Below are 22,136 nucleotides of genomic sequence, written 5' to 3'. Positions count from 1 at the left end.
TATTATATATAGTTGCAAAAAAACATTAATGGCTTTGATTAAAAACCTGCAGGTGTCCCTTATTTCACTGCTTCTGCATCTCTTCACCGTTCACTTGTCCCTCTCTGCTAGCTTTACTCACCTGTTTCATTTCATTGTATTATTAATTCCTTCATATATATATATATATATATATATATATTTATATTAAACCACAAATTAATTTATTATAACATCTTAAAGAAAAATGGCACTTCAATTCAGCAGCTTCACACCACGCACCATGCCTTCGTTTCATGGATCTCACAAAATTGTCATGGCTTCAACGCTTCCTTCTTCCTCTCTGTAAGTTCCTTTTTTTTTTTTTAGTACTCTGTCAGAAAATGAAATGCTGAGATTATTCATTATATTCATTGAGATATGATTGATGATTTCCGAATATATATATATATATGCGCTGATAATTAAGTGTGTCACATAATTTTCTGCAAATGATTTACATGAAACTGACGCATGCATGCATGACTTGTATTTCTCATTGAGATCTCATTATTATATTTTTCTTCAAATGAAAATGCATTGATTTTGTAACTTCAGATACATATTTTTATATACTTAAAACAATAGATCATTACATCAAAATTAGTTACGTAATCTAAGCTCTTAATAAAGTTTATACCTAATTAGCTAAAAACGCATAAACGTTTACTAATTAATTAAATCAAATACCAATCTTATTAATTTATTCTCAACTTGCGTTGGGATACAGAAAAAGTATTACATATCTAACAGAGATTACTGGTTTATGGAGTAAATTTGTGGAGATTGTGATATAATAATGCAGGTTTCTGATATGGTCAATGGGTGGGTAGCTTGTTTGCCTATAGCATATTGGTGACAATATTCTTGACCTTTTGTTTTGCATGCAAATTCATGAGCAGTTTGTTGGTATAACTTGTTCAGCTCTTTCTTGATTTGGACACTTTTGTGATACTGCTTTCCAGCCAATATTATTTTAACTCCCTAGTTTCCTATTAGATGAACAAGAAACAAAGAAAAGTTTTTTTAAAAAAAAACAAAATGGCAATGATTTGTGAAACAGTTTATCAAACTCCAAATTTGTGGTGATGATCAAACTTTTGTCCAACATCAAATAATGGGATGGATCCCTGATAAAATCTCATTCATTAATCGACATGGTAATATAACACCCTAACGATTGAAGAACTGTAATCTTTGAAATCCCGACGGTCCTTAACTTTTTAATTTGCTAGTAGAAGAGCTTCACCTGAGCACTACATGGACAAGACATGTTGCAAGACATTGGATTAGATGCCATGCATGCACCTAAGGAATCTGGTTTTATTTTCTTAAGTTTTCTTTGAGGCACATAGTGTGAGTGATGAATTATCAATTATACTATCTTCTTACGGTTCATTGTTCATTATAGTTCTGTTGCACGTCTGAGAGTTTTGGATTCGATGAATGCAGAGAGACCAGAAACGCCAAAAAGCCTTTCACTCCACCTCGAGAAGTACATGTTCAGGTTACGCATTCCATGCCACCGGAGAAGCGTGAGATCTTCCATTCTCTTAAAGATTGGGCTGAAAGTGACCTCTTGGTGCTCCTGAAGCACGTCGAGAAGTCTTGGCAGCCTAGTGACTTTCTACCGGACCCTGCTTCGGAAGGCTTTGAAGACCAAGTCAAGGAACTGAGGCAAAGATCAAAAGAAATCCCCGATGACTGTTTTGTCGTGTTGGTTGGTGATATGATTACAGAGGAAGCGCTTCCGACTTATCAGACCATGATTAACACATTAGATGCAGTTCGGGATGAGACGGGTGCAAGCCTCACTCCTTGGGCTATTTGGACTAGAGCATGGACTGCTGAAGAGAATAGGCATGGTGACCTTCTCAACAAATATCTTTATCTAACGGGACGCGTTGACATGAAGCAAATAGAGAGAACCACACAGTACCTGATCGGTTCGGGCATGGTGAGATCTTATCAGTCCATGGCACTTGCTATGCTTTATCTTGTGAAAATATCTTATGTTGCAAATATGGATGAATATGTTTGTGAAAAAAATTAGGTAGTCTTTAGTTGAAATAGTTCTTTACTCTTCATGCGGTTATATATTTTGCAGGATCCTCAAACGGAGAACAACCCGTACCTCGGATTCATCTACACTTCATTCCAAGAAAGAGCAACTTTTATTTCTCATGGTAACACTGCAAGGCTCGCCAAGGAACACGGGGACTTGAAACTGGCTCAGATATGTGGCACAATCGCCGCAGACGAGAAACGTCACGAGACCGCCTACACCAGAATCATCGAAAAGCTCTTTGAGATCGACCCAGATGGCACAGTACTGTGTCTTGCTGACATGATGAGGAAAAAAGTCACCATGCCTGCTCACCTGATGTATGATGGCCGGGACGATAATCTTTTCGAGCGTTTCTCCTCAGTAGCCCAAAGGCTTGAAATTTACACAGCCAAAGACTATGCTGATATCTTGGAATTCTTGGTAGGCAGGTGGGAGGTGGAGAAATTGATGGGTCTTTCTGGTGAGGGGCGTAAAGCTCAGGATTTTGTTTGTGGCTTGCCTGCTAGGATTAGAAAGTTGGAAGAAAGGGCCACGGCGAGGGCGAAGCAGACGTCGTCCGTTCCCTTCAGTTGGATTTTTGGTCGAGAAATCAAGGTTTGAAAAGTTCGTTTATAGACTGGAGTACTTTTTTTCCTCTGTTTTTTCAAGATATGCTAAATGGGACTGTATTCTACCTTATTTGTTCGACAAGTTCTTGTTTCCTTTGTTGTATGGAGCGAGTTACGGTTGAATTCAACCTCAATTTATTGAATATAATTTAATGAACCACAAAACTGGAATATAACTAAGATGTACCTTTGTTTCAAACAATATTTGATCAATATATTAGATAATTCTCAACATACAATAACACAAAATCAACAAAGAATCAAACAAATATAGAACAAGCAGCTGAGTACATGAAATCCTCAAGTTAGATTAGACCCTGGAAGGCCATGGAAGAGTCTTCAAATCTTCATCATCCTGAACCTTCCCACTCCTCATAGGATAGCTATTGTTCGACTCCACATGAGCATAATAATTCAAGAAGAATGCCAGAGTTAGCACCAACCACTCCAAGCAGAATATGAGGATACACAACCCACCCGCCAGCTTCAGTATCACCACGCCATCTTCCTCCCTCACGTACGAGTTCAGCTTCCCAAGAAAATCAGCGGGTCGAGTAAAGATCAGCACGGACACCGCCCCCTGGAAAATGGCGGTCAGCACGGTGGCCACCATGTGTGCGCCGTAGAACTTGGTGGCGGATCCGGATTCACCCCTGGAGGCGGCGGCGCAGCCAGACATTGCGCCGGCGATGGTGATTACGTGGAGGAGCAGGAGGAGGAAGCCGTAGAGGGACGGGATGAGGCGGAGCGAGAGGGTGAGGAATATGCAGCTGGAGGCGGCGCCGAGTAAGATGTAGTTGCAAAGAAGGAACACTTTGTGTGTGCCTGTGGAGCTGCTGTCGATTGAAAGTCCCATGATTGAATTTTTCGGAAGAATTTATATGAATGATTTTTTATTGCTTTTGGGATTGAGAGAAACCAAAGCAAGAGTTGATTGAAGACAGAGATATTGTGATACAGAGCATATGTTAATGCAGTGCCAGTGATTATATATAGGGGGTGCCGCTGCTGCTTCAACGGTCATATTTGAAATATGACCGTTGGGCAGGTGGCATTGACTAATAATAATAAAAAAGAAATACAATCAATCATGAGTGTACTAGACAATAATTAATTAATACTACTTGTCTTTTTTTTTTTTTTTCAAAAAAGAAATACTGGTTCTCTTAGGCTGTGTTTGATACATGGGATAAGCATGTGACATGGTGATAATCCGTCAAATATCCAATGTTTGGTTGGTTTTTAGCTAAATCAATCGGCCCGTGAAATTAGAAAAAAGCCCATACTGTAGCTATAATTTGCATGACAAATCAACCCATCAACAAGGTGTGATAAATTTTTGTACTCATGATTAAAGTATGTATTTACTATAATGTCCTCCAAAAAATCACAAAAACCAATGGTTGTTTTTCTCTCTCCACGGGTAAGGAACGATATAAATCTCATCTTCCATCTAACCATGAATATATTTCAAATTTATTTTTAAAAATTAACAATAATAATAACAAAATGAGCGAATGAGGATTATGGATAAAAGAGGGGTAATTTTTTTGGGCTATGCAGATCTAATTTTTTATTGTTATTTTTTTTTTACGTTGTTTGGTAAATATTATGATAAATATTTACAGTGGAAGGAAAAATTTAGAAGAAGAGTTGATGGCAAGTGGGCGGTGGTGGCGATTCGGGAGAATAACAATATTAGAAAGTTATGAATTGAACATATTTTTTGTGTGTATTTTTAGGTCGTCTGCATTCTGCAATAAGATTGGTATACCTAGTTTCTGGAGGAAATAGGTGCGAAGAAGATGAAATGGCTGCAGTTTTAATTTTTTTGAAAAGAATATCTAATACTATAATTTTTAACAAAATTTAATATGTATTTTAAAATTATTTATGCATTCTTCCAGAAGAAAAATGATGATAACTTTTTGATTTTTAACAAAATATTTGTTTCAAACAAATAAATCAATCGAAAAAATGAAAATTGGTAGAGGGGGTATTTTGGTATACATTATATTATTTTCTATTTATTGATTTTTTAAATAGTATCACTTTGAAAAACTTGTAACAATTAAAATTTTAGTATCGATAGATAAATTCTTTTTTATTGAAAACGTGTGAATATAGTAATGAAAATATGATATTTATAATAAATATTATTTCTAGATAAATGAAATAAATAAAAATCTGAGATTTTGATAAACACCAAGGGCAATCAAATTATTTTTAGCTTGTAAAAACAATAAATGAAATCGGCCAAATAAAAACAAGGCTCACGCATATATATACATTTGGTCGACTTTATTTATCGTTTTTGTAAATCTTATAATTATTTGAAAACGGTATTATAGCATGTTAGATAGTTTGGTAATTTTAAAGGTATCGTTTAATCTCGTGTGCAATATTGATTCTACGTGTAACATTTTTCTTATAACTAAAAAATTGCACGTGCAACGCACGTGACACGTTATAATAATTTTATTAGTTGATTGCTTAAATTTTTTAATTAAGTGTTATATATTTTACTATCAATTTCAAACTTTGGTTATAATGATTTGATCTCTAATTATTATTGAAGTGAGAACATTATGTCTTTAATTTTTTTTTTTACGATCGATTTGTGGTATCTAATCTATGCTTTTATGTTTTATACCTTGGATTTAATTTATTTTTTTAATTAATGACTTTAAAACAATAACATATGTTATATATTTGCCGAGAAATGTAAAAAAATACATTGATTTTTTATAAACCTTAAGACTGAGCGTTTGAATTTTATTAAAAGTTATATATAATTGATATATAATTGTGCAATTCAAATATTTTAATATGCGTAACAGTTCAAACACTACATTTTGATTGTTTTACATAGCAAAGAGATAATTATTATACCCAATACTCTCCTCCCAATAATTATGCTTGCAATCAATGTGAATCGAAGTCATGACCTTCACTTTGATACATATTGTATGGCCGAATGCTTATTGCATTTTCAATAATTATAGTCATTGGTAACAATACTAATCCAATATTTTAAACTATGTTGTATCTCAAACATCATGTTTCGATTGTTCTTCTCAGTATGAATAGTTATTGCACTTCAACAAAAGTAATATCTATTAAATAATAATTTTACTTCTATTGATTTGTAAGTTAAAACAGTAATTTATTTGAAAGTTAAAGCAATAATTTATTTGAAAGAAAATAATTTTTTTAGTTCCATTAATACATCACATTTTGATTTTTAGTCAATTGATTTGTCAAATTTAAGTTTTAATACACTAACTTTTAATTTTGACTGTTTTTAATCCAATTGTTGACGTGACATCTAATAAGTCAAAAAAATTTTAAGTTGCATCATTATTATAATGCCCATGTCAGTATTTTTCGATGCAAAATAAAGCATTTTCAAGTGTCACCACAACAATTAGGTATAAATAGATTAAAATAAAATTTAGTATAAAAAAACAAATTTTGAAAACTTAGTGACCAAAACCTAAAATTTAAATAGTTAGTGAAAAATAATAATAATTTTTTAATTTAAAAGTTTTAGTTGTAGATAAAATTTGATCTTCTATGAATAAAGTGCATCTAAATCATATATATTTTTTACGTCTGATAAAACATGATGTCTATATGACTTGCTTTGATTTTCAAGTTTTTTGCTCAGGCATAATACATTTATAATTTTGTGTATATTTTTTAGCGTATTGAATAACTTTGTTTCGTTAGCTTTGAAAATCAAATTTAATATACATTGAATAATATTTAGCACATAAAATAATTAATGTCCTAACAAAAATACAATACAAAATAAATTTTTCTAACATAAACTCTTATGTTAAAGTATTAACAAATTTATGCCAAAAAAATAATTTAGTCATACAATTATTTATTTAATTAATGATAAACACAATTGTTTCATAATTTTGTCATAATATTATTTTAAAATAAAAAATATTAATATGTAAATGTCTCCTTTTTTTTTCCTTTTTTTGAAAAATCATATACATATAATATGCAATAATCAAGGTAAACTTTTTTTATTTCTTCAAATCTTGTAATATTTTTTTCAGTAAACTATCATAGTTAGATTACATAGTCATCACCATTAGTTTTATAATATTATTCCTACAATCTAGAATACCAAAAATTTTAGTTAGATTACTAAATTCAAAAAAAAAATAAACGAATTAAAACGAATTGATTGGATAAAATATGAAAATATCTTTCATTTATATGTGAAATATAGTCTCAATTATTTATGATCTGATTTACTTGTCTTGAACCAGATGACTAAATTAATGATTCAATTTATTTTTTTCGCGAAACTATAATGACCGAAATATTATGTTAAAAAGTTTAGAAGACTAAAACATAGGGATGGTGATAAAGGTTGAAAGTAAGTTGTAAAATTAATATATAATTTTTAGATTAAAATAACTTTCAATTAATAAAACTTTAACTTTAGAACATGAATTAAATATTTATAATTAATTCACATAAATAAATAAATAGACATAAAATTAAATACTCGTTGAAAAAGCTACAAAATGACATAAAATAACCTTGAAAATGACAAAAAGTTAGTCATTGAATGAAATAAAATAAATACAAAACTGTAAATTCATAACTAAATAATCACTTTTATATAAGTAAATATTATATTATAATGTAGTTCAAACATCAACATGAAAGTTGGTTATAATTATATATTTTTTAATTTGGACAAAAAAATATCAGTGTTGATTACACTTTTAGTTCAATACTAAAATATTTTTAATCCCAAATTTTTTTTAAAGGATTACATAGTTAGTTATCACCATTATTTTTGTAGTCCCCCCTCTTAAAAAATGGAATTCCAAATATTTTTGTTAGCTTACCAAATGCAAAAAAATAAACTAATTGATTGAATAAAAAAGTATAATACATTTCTAATACAAGTGAAATAAAATCTCGATTTATGATATGATTTTATTTATTTTGAACAAGTCGATAAAAGTTAATAACTCGATTGAAATTTTTTGTTTTCTAAAAGTTTAATACTAAATTATGTTAAAAATTTAAAAGACTAAAAACATAGCGATGAAGATAAAACTTGAAAGTAAGGTAAAAAAAAAGTAATAATTTTTTTAGATTTATAGACAAATAAAAAATATAGCTTTCAATTGATAAAACTTTCGTTTCGAACATTAATTAAATATTAGCAATTAATTTTATCTACAATAAATACATAGATATATACAAATTAAATACTCGTTGAACAAAACTATACAATGAATAAAAAACTTCAAAAACCTTAAAAATGACAAAATTAATTATTAAATTCATAAATAAAGTGCTACTTTTATATAGATATAGATATATAGATATAGATATAGATATAGATAAATTTTCAGTTATATATATATATATATATATATATATATATATATATATATTATTAATAAGTATTATACTATAGTTCAAACATCAACATGAATATTTGTTTACCTTCGATTCGATAAAAAGCATAAATGTTGTTTATTACACTTTTAGTTTATCACTGAAATATTTTTGGTCCCTAAAGTTTTCTAAGATATTACTTAGTTATGAATCATTGTTAATTTTATAATTATTCTTCGTAAAAATAGGAATACAAGAAATTTTAGTTAAATTGCCAAATTCCAAGAAATAAACGAATTGATTGAATAAAGTATGAGATACGTTTCCTATATAAGTAGAATACAATATCGATTTATGATTATGATATGATTCTACTTGTTTTGAATCAGATGATTAAAATTAATGATTTGATTTAATTTGTTATTTGTTTAAAAGTTTAATAATCAAAATATTATGTTAGAAGAATGAAGACTAAAAGCATAGCGTTGAAGATAAATGTTGAAAATAATTTCACAAAATTAATAAATTTCTTTGATGTAGATAAATTTTTTTTTAATATAGCTTTCAATTAATAAAACTTTAATTTTAGGACATAGGTTAAATATTAGCAATTATGTTTACTTATAATAAATAAATAGATACAAATTAAATACTCACTAAATAAAACTACAAAATGACATAAATAAATTCAAAAAGTATTTGGAATGACAAAAAAATTAACCATTAAATGAAATAAATTGAGAATAAAAATAAAACTTTAATTTTAGGACATGAATTAGAATAAATGAATAGTGACATGCAAATTAAATACGCATTGAATAAATTTATAGAATGACCTCAAAAACCTCAAAAAGTCTTGGAAATGACAAAAAATTAACTATGAAATGAATTAAAATGATGATAAAAATGTAAATTAACAACTAAACTTTAATTTTAGGACATGAATTAAATATTAACAATTAATTTTACCTAGAATAAATAAATAGTGACAAATTAAATATGCATTGAATAAATCTATAGAATGACATAAAAAACCTCAAAAAACGACCCACGTCCTTCCATCGCAACTCTCCCCAGCCCGTAGCATGGGCTCGTACCGCATTATTCGACGGGCATCGCACTCATGACCTCCCCACTCCTGGCAGTGGGTTTTTGCCCTCCCCAGGAATAGAACCTTGCACCTCCAGGCTTAAGGACTTAAATCAATATGACATTAACGTATAAATAACAAACGAGCAGACGGTATTTATAATACAAATAATAATTACAAAAAAAAAGAAAAAAAAAGAGATAAACAATAGATAAAGAAAGATAAAAATAATAATGTTAATTTTTTGTTTAGGTAAATGATAGCAGTTATTATTATAATAAAAATATGTCTATGAATCTAATTTGTAAAAATTTGAATTCAGTCTAGTGAAAGCAAACTTTAAAAACAAAATTCGAAATTAATCATCGCAAAAGAAAATGGGGAACAAATAGAAGAAAGATAAGTGACTAAGAATTAATTAACTTATAAAAGCATAAAATACAATACTAAAATAAAGGAAAGTTCAATATGCACATGTAAATAATAATAGTTTATTAAAAAAACACAAACCAAAAATAAAGTAACAATCTACGAATAATAATAATAATTATAATAATAAATTATAATAAAAAAACACAAACCAAAAATACAGTGACAATCTACGAATAATAATAATAATAAATTATAATAATAGTTATCATGAGGATAATGTGTTAATTTGTAAATTTAAGAATTCAATCTACTCAAAGAAAAATGTTAATTTAAATCTTTTTTTAAACAAGTAAAAGCAAAAAAAAAAAATTTAAAAAAATAAAAAGATAAGATATATGGGTAAGCGATAGTGTGTGTTTATCTATCAAACTCTTAATTCAAATTCAATGTAGAAAAAACAAAATACAAAACTGAAATAACTAAAAAAAATTGAAATTCATGAACCATAATCAGTGAAGCAGACCTTGTGACAAAAAGCTGATACTACAGTGGGTCGCCTGTCGTGGATTGTTGAAAGTTTAATGAAAGATGTATGACCAATTAATATAGGAAAACTATATAACCAAGTCAATAAGAAATAATAATTAATGAAACGGATTTAAATGTATTGAAATTCCAAGAATGCAGAATAAACTGCATTAATTGGGCATACATAGGAAATATGCTTGGAACTTTATTATGGCAGCTAAAGGGAATTATGCAATTACGTGTATAACCTCAAAAACCAAAAAAAATATGTGCAAATTATTATATAAAATGGTGAAAATGTAAATTCACAATGCATTAATTGGGCAGACATAGGAAATATACTTGGAACTTTATTATGACAGCTAAAGGAAATTATGCAATTACGTGTATAACCTCAAAAACAAAAAAAAATATGTGCAAATTATTATATAAAATGGTAAAAATGTAAATTGTCAATGGTATGTGAGACTTTTATATATATATATAGATAATTTGGTTTACTCCATTAAAGACCCTAAAGATGGCACAAGTCTTGCTATATTTTACGATTCATCCGTGCATTCAAGTATCCATTTACATACATGCCACACATTAATCCATGTCATTGATCAACATGAGATGATGATCGCCAAGCTATTCTGTGAATGAATAACATCACTCTGAGACTCTTAGAAATCTTTCTGCAAATCCAGATATGATATTCATTTCTTTGCGTGTATTTCAAGTTCTCAAATCAACGTACGATTACAATTCTTACAAAAACTTCCTATTCTGCATATGAGATTATCAACTTTGGGACTGATACAAGCTCTTTACGGTGACATTGTGGGGCTAAGTGAACTGAAGATTTTGTGAGTTCTTTTTGATAACGAAATTTATTTTCATTTACGCTGGTTTATATCATACAAGTCCCTTGCTAAAAAAAGAGTCCCTTGTTTGGTGACATTTAATTATTCTTCAGCTTTTGATCTCTACAAAGACTTGTCGTTTATCAATGTCTCACTGGTTTCATCCTTCCATAGCGCGAGCTCCTGCAGAAATTAAAAGCATATTGTAGAATTTCATGACTCATTCCTGACAACACTTGAGCTACTATCGTGTTACAACAAATCCATATCATTCAAGAAACTGGAAGGTATGTAAAATTGCGACAGAATTATGTGGTCCAACTAAATAATGTGTCATACGAATAAAAGTCACAATTTAACATCTAAACATCTAAAATTGATTTGAATTGCAGAGTTCTATCAGGATGTAGCTTCACAGGAACCGTACCTACACGAGTAAGTGCAGGACTAAGTTTTCTGTAGGAGCCACGGTTCTGTATATATGCTCATATTTCGTTGATCAGTTGATTTTTGTCTTAAGTATCCCCTTATGTTTGGAGCTCTACATCATATTTTCAGAAGAGTTTGAATCTAATAACTTAAACAATGAGATACATCTTCCCGTGGGAAAACTTTCCAATCTTCCCTATTCAAATCAACAGTTTTCCTGCTTGATTCATTAAAGCTGCTTTAAGCACGGCTTTACAAATTCTCTCTCCTCCTATTAGTTTGCAGTCATTTCAGTAAAAACCAGTTTTCAGGTTCAACTCCAAATCATTTTAAGAGATAAGAAATTGAAACTCCCTAGTTCTTCCCATATTGTTAGCTGAAAACCTTCTTCAAATTTTCATTTGTTCGCTTGAAATGTAAACTATGACAACCTGTTAGATGAGTTTCAAGGGGCAAATCCCTCCTACCACATGGTTCGTTCAAACACGTGTAATCTTATTTTGGTTGACAGGAATTTGAGGAACAATGCGTATGAGCAAAACCTAGACATGAGTGGCAGCAGTAGCAGACAACTTCAAGTGATTCATCTACAGAACATATCGGCAGTAGTTACATGATTCTCAGTTCAACAACACTACATCAATGCAAGAATTTATACATTTTTTTGGCATTCTCAATCTTCAGTGATATGTAAATATATTATTTATTTTTTATAATAAACAAGCAGCAGGAAATCCAATATTCACTCACTCCATTTTCTGTTACTTTCTGCAATTAAACTTCCAAGATAATGTGCCCCTCATACATGAAGAAAGGTGATTGCAAATTAGCAATCAGAAGAGCTCGAGAAGATGAACTTGAATTCTAAGAGTCTATGAATGACAGAGTCATTTTCAGTAGCACAAAAACGTGGTGGCCAGAGCGAGATTTTTGCTTGTTTCATTTAAATATCGACTGCAAGATTAATTTGACATCAAGATGTTTTTCAGTTTGCATATTTATGCAATGGAAGAAAACATGGAACTAACCTAGATTGGAAGATGAAGATTTGAATAAAATGAATATATATACTTATTAAAACATGGCAATCTACATATTCACTGAATGAAGAAATATAAATATTAAGTAATGCATTATGCATGGATCAAAAGTGAGCTATTTATTCAAATCTTATAAGCCAATTAACTTCCATCTTAAGATCTTTCGAAGACAAAATCACATAAACAAGAATCCAAGTATATATAGTCACTTGAAGAGAACAAGATTGAGATATATTGTATTGCACAAAATTAAATAATGACAAGTACTGGCTTCTTGTTATCTAAGGTACTATATCACTTCCTTTGCGACTAGCGGCTATGATAGAAAAAACTGCATTAAAGTTTCAAGTTCATCCATATGTAACAGTGCAAAGATGTGCACTGACAACAGGAAAAAAATAATAAATTCACCGAAACAGAACAAACCAGAAAATTTTACTGATCAACAAAAATCAGGACTAAGCTTTTTTTGCTTCTTCTGCTTCTGCATCTTCTGTTTGATCCGCTAATTTAACAATATCTTCCACAAGAATTTTGCCCTCTGTAAGAAGTAGAAAAGGCGGAAACGTGTGTTAGAAACCAAATATCAGGATTGTAAACATTGGCAATCATGTTGAGCATGAAAATAGATTAAGGTAATGATTAACAGCAATAAATTGAGTTGTCACGAGTTCAAAATTTATGTTGCATGAAAATTTTTGCTCTGTACCAAAACAAGTAACAAAAGTGTGTGCGAACCTCTATCCTTGGAAAGATTGCTGATAAATTCTTGAATACCATCCTTATCCAGGGTGTCTTTAAGGTACATAGCAGCTGATGCTACCTCCTCAGGAGTCACTTTGCCATCATAATCCCTGCCGATGGATATATAAGCAAATAGTTACAGGATACTGGATAAGATTTCCTTTATGAATTGAGTTTGCAATCTCTAGATATTAGAAATTTTTGGAGACAATTCCGAAAGACACAAAAATCTAGTTTAATTTCTAAGAAAACTCAATAAACGAGTAGAAATTGTTAAAGGATAAAGAGATAAATTTCAGTTAAACTGAAGGATCAAGATGAGTTTTCATAACGAAACTGAAAATAAAAAAAGAAAAGAAAAAAGGTGGTTTTCCAGACAGTAAAGAAATTTCAAAACCACTATTGTGTTGTTAAATTGCTCAAAAGTAGGAAAATTATAGATGTTTCGATGGAAACACAGATGGCAACTTAGCCAAACACACACACACACAACACACACAAAGTCATAAACCATGTCTACAACCACCACACTGACTTCAAGATCACTAGATGAAACACGAAGTCAAGAAAAAAATTTCAGCTTCATTTATATAAACCAAATGCTTCTGAAACTGTGGTGACAATTCTGGAGGAATTTTCTCACTTCGCAAACACAACCATCCCAAATCCAATAACACGTGTAACCTCTTGCGCACAGTAACTCAATGCTCTCTCCAAATGCGCAAGCAAAAAACACTTAGTTTTGTCAAAAGACAGGAAAACAAAATATATCAGCTGCTATTCCACTAAGTGAAAGCTGTGCAAATGGTGTTCAGACTTCAGCTACTCTTGCATTTTTCATATGGAAACGGAAAGACCAATAAGCGTGCTTGAAAAATAAAATCCTAGTGTTGTTAGAGGGATGATTATTTTATCAAGTGTTGAGAAAATAAATAAACCGTACTGTGCAAACGAGACTCTTTAAAAGTGTATTTTAATTAAAAAAAATATGAATTTAGTCCACAAAATAGAAGAGGTATTATAACCATTCCGCAGATCCACTACACAGTAACTGGCAGGTAATAAATTTTTTTTTTTTTTACTCTGGCCTTAAATTAGAAATCAACTAGCTTTTTGATTCCCTTACCAAGTGTATAGACTCAAACCGAGGCAATGAGCGGCAAAGAATAAAAGTTGTCAAGAAACTTGAAAATTAAACGGAAATATAAAAAATTAATCACATGTTTTAAAACATAATGGACGAGCATTGAGCATATAATATTTAAACACAGAAATTGAAAGTTGAGCTATTCTAAACTTTGAGAACACCTTTACCAATCAGCAAATACTAATACCTGTCAAGCAACCTCCACCGGTCACCAATTTTGGCATCCACATCATCTATTTCTTTTTCAAGCTTGTGAAGCATAACATCAACCTGGCATGTAGAATCACAGTAAAGTTTTGAAATCTATGCATATGTTGCCTTCCTCTCAATTCAATGCAAATAATCACGTATTATCGTATTAAAAAGCATATTAAATAGCAAATCCAGAATATCCAGAAATTAGCCTTGCCCTGTTTATAAGCGCTGAAGAAACTTTATCACCAGCAGCTTTCTCAGCAGCAAGATCACTTTCCTCTCTGGCTGCTATATAAGCCTTTTTGGCTTCTTCTTCTCCATCAGTACCCTCGTTCTGAACCACACTATTGTACAACTCTATCTGCAAATTCAATTTCAAAGTGAGAATACAAAATAGACCTACTAAGATACCAACTTGACATTTATTAATTAGAAACCTTGATAGCTTTATGTACATTGAAAAGCAAAATCATTGCATCTGTACTAGTCAATAATATACAGTGACACAACCTTCATGCAATTCATAACATTTAAAGTGAGAACAGTTTTTTGGACTACTGCGTACCAAGGACAAAAAATGAGATGCATGAAGAGATGAGAAATCAAGATTCGGGCGAGACATGCATATAATCACCAATTTTCCTCATTTCACCAGACTCTTTGCACAAGATCCAAATGTTAAGCACCATAGCACTTTATTGTTAAGTCTATAAACTTATATCACCAGAAATCACTCTGTGCCAAAAAAATTATACTTTATAAAAGTAACTACTATGTTAATAGCTTACATATGAAATGACTTTCAAGCCCTTTACCTACAGCCTCCATGCAAGTAGGCATTTCCAACGGACAGAACAAAGAAAAAGTTCAACCAACAGAGTTAAATAGAAAGAACGAGAAGACCCAGGAAGTTAATGGGACAAAAAGATGTGATCGTGAAAAGATTAAGTGAAATGAGAATCAAGATAAAGATCAAACTGGAGAAGACAAATAAAGACTTGACAGTGCTGAATTACAGTGCACTTTTTATTTTAGCATAAACCAATTACCAGGCACAAAACACAATAGAAATCTTCAATGTTTTTGTTCCCAAGCTAAATGGTAAAAACTAAAAACCAACGGAATAATTACCTCTTTGTTGACAAGTCTCAAGAACTCCTCACGCTCCCTGCTTACAGACTGAAAAGGCAGAAGAGAAAATAAAAAGTTTATGACAGGTGCTGACTAGCAACAGATAACAATCAAGAACGAAGTCACACCGATGCTGATGCTAGAACAGCCAATGCACGGCTAAGCTCACAAAGTTGCTCTTGTTTATCCAAAGTTTTAGCTTTTTCAAGCTCTTCTGTCTCTTTTGCAGTTGCGGTCATCATCTCTTCCAAGGCTACATCCTTCTGGCCTATGACAGATTCCTTCAACCTAGCTTGCTCCTCCTCCTCTTTCTCTTCCTCCTCCTATAATAATAAACTCTACAGTTACTGATAAAAATGAAAAGAAAAACTTCGCAATGGAAACTTTATCAAGGTCACATTCACAAACACGCAGACATACACTCACCTCAAAAGAGAGAAATTTACTGATCAAAAGATTGAAACAACAAATTCTATAACATACGGTTAAATACAGTACATTACTGGAACCTAGAACACAATGAGCAAATACGATCTTAAATCATGACAGCGTGATAAAATTACTAAGGCATGTAGACCAGATTAAGAGACCATGATGCAGAAATAAAGTAGTTGATACATTCCATAAATCCTTTCCAAAAGTCTAACTAGAAAGTCCCAAGAGAATAAGGCTTTGTCAATATTTTAAACGGAAACAGAAAAAAAATATAGAGTGGGAAATATTTGAAGAGAAAAGCATCATAAATGATCAAAGAAGATCTTGTTGTAGTTATCTTTCCACTTCCCATTTTTGCAATTAGCTCATTGATATGCTGGCAGGCACAATAACTTCTTTCATAGGAAATGAGATACAATCGGACAATTAAGAGCCTAATCAGACCTTAATTAATTCTTCTTGCATTTCTAGGAACTCTAACTTTCTCCTCCTTTCAGAGACTGAATCTTCTGAAGGCAAAGATGTGATACCAACAGTGTCCACAACTTCATCAGGCAGAGATGAGAGCGTAGCTTGAACAGCTTCTTCTGGCTTTACTTTACCAGAGACGCTGAATGCTCTGGAACAAGATACCAAAAATAAAATATTAAAAATCAATAATGTTTGACATTCACCCATATAGCTTGTGGAAGTTTTAGTTACCTGGAAAGAATTAATAAAGATGATGGTACAGAATGGTTGAGAGATAAGTCCAGCCAATCGTGCAACTGCAACAAACATAAATATCCATCAATGGGAGATACTAGTGAACCTTTTATTAACTCCAGAAAATAATAGTATACTGGAAGATCCAATCTGCAGATTCACAAAGGAAAAGCACTGCTATACTACAGAGTCAATAATGGGCTGAGAAATTGCAGCAAAGTATGTTACCACAATAACTGTATGAAATGGAAGCATAGAGCTAAACATACAATTGTAGAAGGAAAATAACAACCACCCTCAATCTGTCAAGCAGAGACTTATAACAATCACGGCAAAAATCATTCAAACTACACTTAAATAGGTCCTCTTCTCGCCCACACACACAAAATATATAGTATCACATTTGCCATATAGAAAGTGCATTATTTGACACCACAAGAACTTTCAGGCTCTGTCACTTGTTTATAAACTTCCCTATCCTCATTTTTACACCAACACAGTCTGATACCCTTATAAAAGAAATAGGTATTCATGAGTGTATTTAGGCACACTTCTGCCTGTTACAAAATCAGTTAATCAACTAGATTCTTTCCGGTTCAATAAAATCATCGGTTTATCTAAATGATAACTATTCTCTGGAACTTGAAAAAGGCTTTGAAATATTGAAGAAACCTGTTGCCGCATTTCATCAACTGAAAGTAATCCAAGTAAGCCACGATCTCGACATGCTTGACGAAGCTCCTCCTCGGTAAGAGACTCAACCCCCTCCGATTGAATCATTGTGTCATCCATCTTGATCCTTGCAGAATTAAAAATAAATAAATAATAAATAAATAAATAAAAGAGCACATGAAAAACAGATTGCTTTGGCATGAAACACATTTAGCTGAGGTCTGAGTGCTTCAATATTTACAAGATACAGGTTCTCCATTCCTTCTCCAACAACATGAATCTCTCTCTGTGTCCAATAATACACTACATTTCTTCAGTTATGACCAATCAATCGAGAAAAAACTATGGGAAAGCATGAAAACAACAAGAATAGAATAAAAATTATGGAAAGCATGAAACAATAATGATGTTTCAGCATGTCCAAGTGAGATTTCACTTTACTTCTGGCATTTACAAACATCTTGTCTAGGCATAACCAGAAGTAGAAACATACACTGAACTGAGGGACCAAGCATACATGGAACGGTAATAATATACAAACACACAGATATTTGTGTGTGTGTGTGGAATAAATTATTATTTGCAGGGTTGTATAGAAATATATTTCAGACTTTAATTATAAATAACACTCTTTTTAAACATTAACCTTTGGACATTATTCCAAATTGAACTGCATAACTACGTACAGATAAAAGAACATGTTTTAGCTAGCACTTTTCTTCTGTGATTAAGAGTCATCTTTTTTCATCGTGCCTTTCTCCATCACAATTCACTGGACGGCCTCTGGAATTCATTCCTGTGCTTCACTCTAACTGTTGTGCTCTACCTAATCCCTTTTCTCATTGCCACTTCATAACTTGTTTTTGTTTAATATCCAGTAATTGCTCCATACCCATTTCCTTCGCTTGAAAAAACATTACTCAGAGCTCAGTCACATTTTATTCCTTCTACTCATATCAAATACCTCATCAAAAGAAGAATAATAAGGTCAAAAAAAAAAATCAAACTGTGAGAAACATCGTGGCGGCAAAAAATCCTCTCAGACATTCCCATACTATCCAAAATCCTATCAAACCCTCTAAAAAAAACAACATCCAATCCTAAGAACTTTTTTGTACTTGATTCAATATGTCCATGGGAGTAGAATCCAATAGTTAAATGACATATATAGAAAAACAAACCTGATCAAATATTATCCAGTACATAACCAAGTGGACAACCAACTCACTAGTAGTAGTGCAGTTGGCTCCTTCAGTTCATGTCACACTACCACCATGCATGTGCAAAGAAATCCAAAACACGAACCACCATTATCAAATCATGAAAAACGAGCATTCATGTGTAAATGAAGTAGCTTACTTTTGAAGTCTCTTTCGAAGCATATAGCGTAGATATGCATCAGTACCACCATATACACCAATGCCCATATACTTGCACATGGTCATCAACCTGGGTCTACATCAAAGATATAGATTAAACTTTTACATCAACGTAACACCAACCACATTGTTGGGCCACTACCTATATAAAGAAGATAGAATCCAAAATATGGAAGAGCATCAAACAATTACCTGCTGATGTTATCCAGAGTAAGTTCGTCATTAAACAATTTGGCAAAGCCTAAAATTTCCTCATTGGAGACCCCAGCCCCCCTCCTGACCTGGTCAAGAATTAAGAAAGCAATATCAAAAAGAGGCAAAGCATTGGTGAGAAAATAACCAAAAGAAAACTTCTCAAATAACAGCTGTGTCTTTTTTTGGAAAAAATCAGAAAACAATAAGGTGAAATATAAAATGAATATTAAGTTTCTTGCCTTGTTCATGAATTCATCAAGATCTTCAGCAGTTTTCTTTATCTCTCCACTTCTTGAGTTCTGAACTTCCTTTGCCATTTCTTTTACAGTGTCTTGAAGAAACTTTGCATATTCTATCCTTGCATTCAGTCTCTTCTTCAGGGCTTCCTATTTTAAAGCATTTTATCCAAGATTAATAAGCAATTCAAGGGAAATACAAGAAACAAGGGACTTAATATTAAACCAGAAGACATCTATATTTGATTGTGTCTTGATAAAATTTTGAGCTAGGTATTTTGGATTTTTCTTAAATGATAAAACAAATGTACAAGGTGAGCAGATACACAGAACTTCCTGAAGTAAAAAGTAAGGGCCGAGGAGATGAGGTTGAAACACAAAGTAAGTCCAGAAAGAAGAAACTAAAATAAATATCTCAGACACAGAAAGGGTTGCGGACAAATGCTGAAGATATCTTACACCTACATAAATCTACCTGTTCTTTCATCTTGTCCTGGAAGGTTGACGGCAGCATGTTGGGGAACAATTTAAGGAATACAGGAAGTAAAAATTCCATGAATGGTACTATAACAAAGACTGCAAAAGGAACCAGCCTGAAAATGTCAGCTGTTGTTCGTGTGAGTTGTTGCCTCTCTCGCCTGGAAAGAGTTTTCCCACTAGCAAGTTTTAACAATAGTCTTGAGCATATCCTCACATCAGCCCAAAGTAGCTTTGTACCCAACCAGTAGTGTTGTAATGTCGATTTAATCTCATCCTTCCAGTGATGCAATTTTTTTGCCCAATCAGCCCTACCATAAGAGGATAAAAATGAACATAATTCAGATAAATATCTTTGAGGACGACAGAAACAAAAGAAACATGAACCTTTTCATTTCAACCATTCCAACAATATGGGCTGACGAGAAAACGTGATAATTTAGTTTTGGAACAAGAGAAACAGAGAACACAAAGGTTCACCTGCTCATAGAGGCAACAGCCCTTAAAGCTGGACCAATTCCGAGAAGCATAGTCCACATCTTCTTTAGAATAGTTTTATCACTTTTCTTAGATTCTTGCAGCTGTTTGGCTTTTGCTTTTGCTTTAACCGAGCTCAAGCCTTCAACCGCCTGATCACATTCTTCTGGCGAAGGCTCCTTTTTTTGCTTAACAGCTGGTTCTTCATTTTTATCATCACCACTACCTGTTTCAGGCTGACCGGCCAGAGCAGAAAAAGTGTGTGCATACTCTGTTATCCACCCATGTCCAAAAGGGGAAAATTTTCTTTGCATTCCAATCTCATGGTGCAAAGATGGGACACCAAATAAGCTGTGCTCAACACATTTTCTCATTAACAAACAGGATATTCCATCTTTGGTTGGAGAATTGGAATCTTTTTTGTCTCTAAGATTTGCACTAGATGACGAATAACCCGCAGCCCAGCTCCAATGTTGTGAATGGCAAATCCCCAATGTGTTTCCATACTCAGAACTCAACAATCTTTGAACCCAAAATGGAGGTCGCCTAAGCGTATCGATGAGATTATTTTTTTTCCGCAACAGTGTTCTAGACGACATAATGAAGAAGCTTGTAATGTTTAAATACAATTGAGATAGCACTCTCTGATGTACAAACACATTTAAATCTTTGGCTATGCACCTCAAACTGCATAGTAGGGCCAGAATTAGTAAAAGAAAAATAAGTATTTATTAACTTCAAAATAACAAGAAGCTAACAACAAAGTTGTGCGTAACTGTTTTGGAACTCCACTCCACTATTTCTTGTCTTCTCAAAACTAGTCTTTGACACAAATTTGTGCCACTTTATAATCCTTCCAATTAAGCTCAAAAATTCTTGAGGCGAATATAGATAAAAGCATAAATTTCTCGTACACATCCAAACAAAACTGCAATTTGCCACATATAAACAGGAAATATAATCTTTCAAGTTTATCCAGTAGATTAATTAGTCAATGAAGTGCTGAAGCTTTTCAACGTGACTTGGTTGACAAATAACACCCATCCACATTTTACAATGGTAGAGCCGAACTTAACCGCATTCAATAGGTTGCCAAATAACAAATAAGAAACCGTTCGATCTAACAAAACTTTACAAACTTTTAACTAAAATGAGGCACTCTTACTGAAAGTAGTAGTTAAAATCAAATCTTCAGCTAAAACAGAGTGTTTTTTCGATTACATCTGCCATCAAATTTCTACAATTAAACTTAAGCATTGCAATCACACACTAATAAATAAAATAAATTCAAACAAACAAACCTAAAGCTGCCACACATAATATCGCAGCAAATAAATAATTTTCATAGTCAGAATCTAATCCACGGAAACATTAAACGACGCCTTCTTCCTGTTTCAATCAATAAATTGTGCATAAAACCTCCTCCAAATAGGCTTGCATAAGATATTACACGATCATAAATTTATTTACAAAAAAACTGCCAAATTAGAACAATAAATCTGAAGAGAACTGACCTGAAAATATGAAGATGATCAATGAACGATGCGGAATGGAGAAAAGAAACTCACTCCGAGTGATTTTCCTTCGTTTGCTGTAGCTTCCTACAGTTTCTTCTCAAATAAAATTAGTACATTATGGAAATCTGGCTGTTGAGTTTGGAAGAGGGGAGACAGATTTGGCAAAGGCGCCTACCGCGGTTGTACGCTGGGGTGGATTTTGCCCTTTGCTGACTTTTCTGTCTGGAAATGAGTCAAACGTACAGCTCCGCTAATTTTAATTTTTTGATTGCTTCGTGAAAATAACATATACATTTTTTTTTAAGAATAAATATACAATTTTGATCCAAATTACAATTATATAAAGTAACTGTATGCACTATACACAAATGTTTACTCGAGACGTGTTTGTCTCGATCGAGCAAAAAAATTACAAAGAAAACTTTTAAATTTATCTAAAT

At 32.1% G+C, this 22,136-nt stretch overlaps 3 protein-coding genes across 5 annotated transcripts; 1 reads left to right on the top strand and 2 right to left on the bottom strand.

The window, feature by feature from the left end:
• Nucleotides 1-226: 226 nt before the first annotated feature.
• Nucleotides 227-2,741, top strand: LOC140864487 (stearoyl-[acyl-carrier-protein] 9-desaturase, chloroplastic-like). Of its 2 annotated transcripts, none has more exons than XM_073268706.1 (3): nucleotides 227-324; nucleotides 1,480-1,975; nucleotides 2,126-2,741. In XM_073268706.1, exons 1-3 carry the CDS (start codon nucleotides 227-229, stop codon nucleotides 2,684-2,686), a joined length of 1,155 nt encoding a protein of 384 aa, XP_073124807.1. In that variant the 3' UTR covers nucleotides 2,687-2,741. The 2 variants fall into 2 exon arrangements, with proteins under 2 accessions (XP_073124807.1, XP_073124806.1); XM_073268705.1 differs by having other exon boundaries at nucleotides 1,471-1,975.
• Nucleotides 2,742-2,888: 147 nt separating this feature from the next.
• LOC140867393 (uncharacterized) lies at nucleotides 2,889-3,639 on the bottom strand. The gene has a single exon (XM_073272462.1). It carries the CDS (start codon nucleotides 3,548-3,550, stop codon nucleotides 3,005-3,007), a length of 546 nt encoding a protein of 181 aa, XP_073128563.1. The 5' UTR covers nucleotides 3,551-3,639; the 3' UTR covers nucleotides 2,889-3,004.
• A 7,125-nt stretch (nucleotides 3,640-10,764) lies between these two features.
• On the bottom strand, nucleotides 10,765-21,930 carry LOC140894757 (uncharacterized). 2 transcript variants are annotated; one of them, XM_073303365.1, is made up of 16 exons: nucleotides 21,694-21,930; nucleotides 20,183-20,866; nucleotides 19,701-20,013; nucleotides 19,229-19,375; nucleotides 18,987-19,075; nucleotides 18,775-18,870; nucleotides 17,416-17,542; nucleotides 16,741-16,805; nucleotides 16,483-16,657; nucleotides 15,732-15,926; nucleotides 15,604-15,651; nucleotides 14,687-14,833; nucleotides 14,465-14,547; nucleotides 13,125-13,240; nucleotides 12,813-12,927; nucleotides 10,765-11,100 (listed from the first exon to the last, which is right to left on the bottom strand). In XM_073303365.1, the coding sequence occupies exons 2-15, from the start codon at nucleotides 20,776-20,778 to the stop codon at nucleotides 12,845-12,847; spliced, it is 2,280 nt and encodes a 759-aa protein (XP_073159466.1). In that variant the 5' UTR covers nucleotides 20,779-20,866; nucleotides 21,694-21,930; the 3' UTR covers nucleotides 10,765-11,100; nucleotides 12,813-12,844. The 2 variants fall into 2 exon arrangements, with proteins under 2 accessions (XP_073159466.1, XP_073159467.1); XM_073303366.1 differs by lacking the exon at nucleotides 10,765-11,100 and having other exon boundaries at nucleotides 12,706-12,927; nucleotides 21,694-21,780; nucleotides 21,872-21,891.
• Nucleotides 21,931-22,136: the final 206 nt, after the last annotated feature.

The sequence above is a fragment of the Henckelia pumila genome, chromosome 4 (assembly GCF_033568475.1).
Source record: "Henckelia pumila isolate YLH828 chromosome 4, ASM3356847v2, whole genome shotgun sequence".
Classification (NCBI taxonomy): domain Eukaryota; kingdom Viridiplantae; phylum Streptophyta; class Magnoliopsida; order Lamiales; family Gesneriaceae; genus Henckelia; species Henckelia pumila.
This window is presented reverse-complemented; position numbering and strand designations above follow the sequence as displayed.

Bases quoted from the DNA above. Each gene is read 5' to 3' on its own strand.
- LOC140864487 (XM_073268705.1), top strand. From the start codon at position 227: ATGGCACTTCAATTCAGCAGCTTCACACCACGCACCATGCCTTCGTTT. The intron at 325-1,470 runs GTAAGTTCCTTT...CGATGAATGCAG, and splicing joins ACGCTTCCTTCTTCCTCTCT to AGAGACCAGAAACGCCAAAA. The intron at 1,976-2,125 runs GTGAGATCTTAT...TATATTTTGCAG, and splicing joins ACCTGATCGGTTCGGGCATG to GATCCTCAAACGGAGAACAA.
- LOC140867393 (XM_073272462.1), bottom strand. From the start codon at position 3,550: ATGGGACTTTCAATCGACAGCAGCTCCACAGGCACACACAAAGTGTTC.
- LOC140894757 (XM_073303365.1), bottom strand. From the start codon at position 20,778: ATGTCGTCTAGAACACTGTTGCGGAAAAAAAATAATCTCATCGATACG. The intron at 19,076-19,228 runs GCAAGAAACTTA...ATTCTTGACCAG, and splicing joins TTGATGAATTCATGAACAAG to GTCAGGAGGGGGGCTGGGGT. The intron at 16,806-17,415 runs GTTTCTTCAATA...TGTTTGTTGCAG, and splicing joins TTGATGAAATGCGGCAACAG to TTGCACGATTGGCTGGACTT.